The 6,016-nt window shown below is 41.7% G+C and overlaps 1 protein-coding gene across 1 annotated transcript; it reads left to right on the top strand.

Moving 5' to 3' along the window:
* Positions 1–3,384: 3,384 nt before the first annotated feature.
* Positions 3,385–4,326, top strand: LOC115639802 (olfactory receptor 12D2-like). The gene has a single exon (XM_030542778.1). The coding sequence runs from the start codon at positions 3,385–3,387 to the stop codon at positions 4,324–4,326; it is 942 nt and encodes a 313-aa protein (XP_030398638.1).
* Positions 4,327–6,016: the final 1,690 nt, after the last annotated feature.

Consider the following 6,016-nt stretch of genomic DNA (forward strand, 5'->3'; position numbering starts at 1 on the left):
TCCAGAAGTAGATGAGGTGTTCTGGATAAGCCGAGTGGAAAGGTCTTGGAGGGAATCCCAACAATGGGATCAAAGTTTCCCAACACGATGAAGTCTTCTGAATGTCATCACCATGTCAGATACATATTAGAATCTTCCTCAACTTCTCCAGCAAGGCTTTGTTAGTTTGGGATTGACAGATTAGCAGGTTGAATAGAAAATCTTGAAAAAAACTCCAGTTAACTTCAGTGAGGATGTAACAAAGGCCATTTTTCTATTTTTCATCTGAAAAAATTCCATCACACTCTCAGTCATGTCTGTAGGGGGTGGAGTCTTCCAGGTACAAATCATTACCAAAACATGGTAGACTGGGGACATTTGCTCACTTCTTTGCCACACTGATGCTCTGAGTTGCTTTGGTTCTGTTCATAAATACTATACCCTCTGCAAAATTGCATCTAATTTGCTAAATCTGTTTTAAACCTTCACGGTCTAACAGAACGATTAATCACAGTGAAACAAATTCAGAATTTTGGTGGACCAGTTCAGTGGTTTTAGTAAAAATAAAATAAATAAACAAACAAACCCAACAACAATATTTGCTAACTAAGGTTTTATTTTTTTAAGGCTGAGATATTCAAATATATTGAATGGAAGTTGAGTGCCTAACTCCCTTAGGATTTTTGCTTTATTTATTTATTTTCCCAGCAGCTCCTGCCTGCTTGACTTTGTTCTCTGTAGGGAACTCTTGGCTTGTTATGCATATACCAGTGACTCTCATGTGGTTCAGAGATTCTGCCCCAGAGGAGTCATCTAGAGAATGGAAATTGGTTCCCCCCTGTGATTCAGACTGTGAATATGATAAAAAGGTTCATTTGTTCCACAGATTCAGCATACCATCCAGAAGTTCATTCAATAGGAGCTTGCATCTCTCTTCTATTCTGAACAGACAGATACGCCTGCTATTTCCCTTTAGCGTCCTTTGACATCAGTCATTGATATTGCTTCCATTACAAGGACAACCAAAGTGGCCCCTGGCTGAGCTTTGAGGGAACAGCATGCGAGAGTCACCAAGGGTAGGAGTTTCAAATGGCTTCAGACTCCTTTTGAAAAGCTCCTGATTTTGGAAATGCAAGTAGCCCTAACAGCCAATGCTTCGGAAACTTGTGTATTACCCCCAGAATTAAGGTAGGCTTCTAGACTAGGAGTTTCAAAACACAGCACGTTTAGAAAGTGGCATAGGTTTCCTAGATTCATGAATTTCAAGGCCAGAAGGGACCATTATTATGATCTAGTCTAACATTCTATATAACTAGGCTTGGAAAAATTCAAATTTTGCTTTTTTTTAAAAATATGTTTTTGATGGATAATATCAATGATTATTTGTAAACATTTTTATCACTTTAAATTTTCACAGCTGTAGGAAATTTATGCGGGGCAGGAGGTCAGACAATAATTTTGTAATGACGGTGACATTGAGATTCAAAAAGTTTAAGCTTTATAACCCTTACAACACAAATTGTCAATGTCACACGTCAAAATATACGAAGTAAATAGCCTTAAATTAAACTCAAATGAGTTCTCAAGCAACATTTTTCTTATGTTGCCGAGCTATACATTTCTATTATCAACAGAAATATTTTTTCATTGTTGTGTGTATGTATGTATGGTGAAATTGACATTTACTGACATTTACTGATACTTCCGAGTCTGTTTATGCAGCATTCATTATAGCTCATTTTGTACACATTAAGGTTTGACTCTCATAAATGCTCCAGCAGCATTTTTCTACCTTTGCCTATGTCTAAATTTCAATGATCAATGGCAATATTTTTCCATTGGTATGCATGTGTACATTGAAATCAACGTTCACTGACATTTACTGATAAAAACAAATGCTTCCAAGCATATGTATAACACGTGCCAAAGAATCCCACCAAATGATTCTTGTATAACTTGTATCTGTGATGTAGCAGATAGCAATGTGGGTTGTTTTTTTTTTAAAAACACCCTAATTTAGTGGCTAGAATTACCAACTAGGACTCAGGAGACCTATACTTTACCCCAGCTCAGCCATTCACCTGCTGTGTGACCTTGGGTAGATGGTTTCCTCCCTTTGTTTCACCACACACCCTTTATTTAGCTTGTGAGCTCACTGGACTAGGGCAGGGCTATCTCTCACTATGTGTCTGTACAGTGTAAATAGGGCTCTAATCTCAGTTGTCACCTTTAATTACTACGGTATTACAGATCATAGTGGACATGATGGGAAATGCCCAGTAGAATTGTTACTAGGCATATTGATCCCTAGATGTAGCTTCCTGTTAATGTCCTAGGATTCTAAGCAGATAATGGAGCTTAGACAGGAGGTTATGAGTGTGCCAGACATGGCAATTTCCTGCAATATCTTTGGGATACCTTACTGGATTAAGTTTAAGTATTTTAGAGGTCCATTGTATTCAATGAATGGTTTCTGTGTTATGGTGGGTCAGAATTGTATGCAATCTCTCAATGGGGGAGATGTGACAGGTGTGAGATGTAGAGGGTTCAACAGACTATATTGAAAAATGTGCCAGACATGAAGAGATTTTTGAAACAAAAGTGGGGGACTATATAAGGGGAAGTGAACGCAAATTCCCCACCTCTGGTTATGCAAATTCCCCATCTATACTTGTGCAAAATCCCAGCCATTTATAGCTACACCCTGAGCAGTGAGCCATTGTCTGCTGATGACCTGATATATGATAATAACATCAAGGGCCCAAGATATCTGAAGGAAAGAAGGAACTTTTCATGGTTGTTCTGGTTCTGAATCAGTTAAGAACTTGTAACGACAGAGAAAACCCAGTTTCTTTCAGAACCCCTTTTGCAAAAAACCTAGATCTCAGAGTGTTATGTGTTTTGCTGGAATGACTGCTTTCCATGCAGCTATTTCCCGTTACCAGATATGCATAGTGTTTATCTGTGAAGAGTTCTTCATCTCTAGGGAACTACTGAAAATAAATTCATCAAGGACCATGGTCAGATTTAACGAGCGAGAATAAGGCACTTTGGAGTCCCACTTCAACATGGGTTGGAAGGTGCTTTTGCAACTGCAAAGTAGTATGATTAATATGTCTATTTTTATACATTACTCTTATAACTGCAGTGATAGAAAATCAAACATAGCTATCTCTCTCAGCTTCAAAAAGAAATGAAAAATCCGTAATTATTTTGTCTCTTTTTACTATACAATTATATCTAGGCACAGAATGCACCTATGGCTGCAGAAAGAAAACTCTCTACCACAAAATGTCTGACTCCAACCCAATGTATTGCATTGGTACCAGGTTCTGCAACATAGAGGGGAGTGGAACCTTAACCTCCTTTCACCTCCTGCTGCTTTGTCCTCTTCCTCCTGCAGGGATGGAGAACCAGACAGAGGTGAGCGAGTTCATTTTCCTGGGCCTCACCCATGTGAGGAGTCTTCAGAGTTACCTCTTCACCCTCTTCCTGCTGCTCTACATGGCCAGCATTTTGGGGAATGGAGCCACTGTGGCTGTGATACTGGCTGAGCTCCAGCTTCACACCCCCATGTACTTTTTCCTGGGAAATCTCTCCAGCCTAGACATCTTCTTCTCCACAGTCACTGTGCCCAAGATGTTGGCCGGCTTCCTCTCAGGGCACCACACCATCTCCTTCACCAGTTGCCTAGCACAGCTCCATTTCTTCCATTTCCTGGGCAGCAGTGAAGCCATGCTGCTGGCTGTCATGGCCTATGACCGCTACGTGGCCATCTGCAACCCACTGCGCTACACACTGGTCATGAACCCACAGGCCTGCCTGCTGCTGGCAGGAGTCACCTGGGCCACTGGCTTCCTGCACGCCCTGATGCACACGGTCATGACCTCCCGGTTGCACTTCTGTGGCCCCAACCGTATCCACCACTTCTTCTGTGACATCAAGCCCCTGCTGAGCCTGGCCTGCAGCAGCACCCGCCTCAACCTGAGCCTCCTCAACACCGTCACTGGGATTATTGGTGTGAGTCCATTCATCCTCACGCTCCTCTCCTATCTCTACATCATCTCCTTCCTCTCCCTGAAGGTCCGGTCACGGGAAAGCAGGAGAAAGGCCTTCTCCACTTGCACCTCCCACCTCACCGTGATAGCACTGTACTATGGGACAGTGATCTTCGCCTACTTGTGTCCTTCTTCAGGAAGCTCCAAGGGAGAAGAGATGATCATCACCCTAGTGTACAGTGTCATCACCCCAGATCTGAATCCCCTCATTTACACCCTGCGGAACAGTGAGGTGAAATATGCCACCAGGAAATTCATCATTAGAAAACTCTTCCCTGAAACGAACTAAATAAAATGACTTCTTCTTGTTTTGAAGTGAAAAGGAGAGATGTTGACCAAGGGAATTATAATGTAGGGGATCTATCTTCAATATTCCCTGGAAAAATAGACTGTAGGTGACATTCTTGCAGTGACCAAGATGGAGATGTAAAAATGTCCTCCCAGGATTTCTTCATCTCTAATTGTTATGGGGGAAAATGTTTGGAGATTAATTTTAAATATTATTCCCAAACAAAATTGGTATAAAGGTTTATAATACATATGATTAACTGAAGTTAAACTACTTTAAGAGATGCTGCACAGATTCCAAAACCAAGCACAACAAACCTTGTATGTTGAAGGTTAAGATTTCATTTAAAAGAAATCCAACCCTGTTAAGGTCCACAAATGCACAGATCAGACTTGCAAACCATCTTAACTCTGTCATGTCACAGATTCTTCCAACTTCTCATTGTTAAAACACACTGAAATTTGGTACATCGGTCACATTTGAATATTTGTTGATTTATTAGATGTAGTGCTTGTTTCTTCCCATTATTTGTTATAAATGAAATTTCTTTCACCAGAAATCTCTACTCTGGCTTGTATTCACAGCTGACAACTAATGCATACCATTGTGATCGAGGTATTTTAAGGTCCATGCATCCAGCTTAAAATGAACCTGATTTTTAAAGCCCCATTGATTTGTTTCTTTTCCCCATACGCCTCTTCTTGTCACAACAATGGACAGTTAAGATATTTTGGATGCCCCAATTGCACATGTAATAAACCTTGTGTGCTTCTTTGAGGTATCTGTCTTGGTACACTTAAGAATTGGGGATGATCTTATGAAATGTCTATATCTGTATGAAATTTCTGACAGTGGCTCAGCCTCAACTTTCCACTCTAATGTCCCTCTTCCTGGGCAAAACATCTTCTATTCCACAGTCACCATACCCAAAATGCTGGCTTCCTCTCAGGGCACCAGGCCATCTCCTTTACCAGCTGCCTCACCCAGTTCCATTTCTTCCACTTCCTGGGCAGAAGGAAGGCCATTCTGCCAGCTGTCATGGCCTGTGACTGCTACATGACCCTCTTTAACCTGCTGCACTACACTTTGGTCTGGAACCCACAGGCCTGCCTGTGGCTGATAGCAGCCACCTGGGCTACTTCGTCCCTGAACTTGCTGAAACAGTCATGACCTCCTGCCTCTGTTTCTAGTGCCTCAGCTGCTTCTATGACTTCCTCTGTGACATCAAGCCCTTGCTGAGCCTGGCCTGCTGCTGCACCCACCTCAACCTGAGCCTCCTCAATATCACCACAAGGAGCTTCACAATGGGTTCTTTTGTCCCCAACTTCCTGCTGTACCTCTACTTAATTTCCTTCCTCCGGACAATCATGGGAAATCAGGACCAATATCTTTTCTACCTGCACCTCCCATCCCATGATGGTGTCTCCATGCTATGTACCAACCCTTGGCAACTACACGACTTCCTCCCCTGGGGTCTCCTCTGAAAGGAACACTGTAGTGATCCACATATACAATGCTGTCACCCCAATTCTGAACCTCATGATCTATCTCTCAGGAATGAGGAGGTGAAATTTGCCCTAGAGAAACTGCTGAACAGAAAACTCTTCCATGAAAGAACATGAATTAAAAAAAGACACACATAAAACCCTTTAAATTATGATTAAAACCTTTTAGTCTTTTTGGACTCCAA

Source organism: Gopherus evgoodei, unplaced genomic scaffold, assembly GCF_007399415.2.
Source record: "Gopherus evgoodei ecotype Sinaloan lineage unplaced genomic scaffold, rGopEvg1_v1.p scaffold_128_arrow_ctg1, whole genome shotgun sequence".
In the NCBI taxonomy this organism is placed as follows: domain Eukaryota; kingdom Metazoa; phylum Chordata; order Testudines; family Testudinidae; genus Gopherus; species Gopherus evgoodei.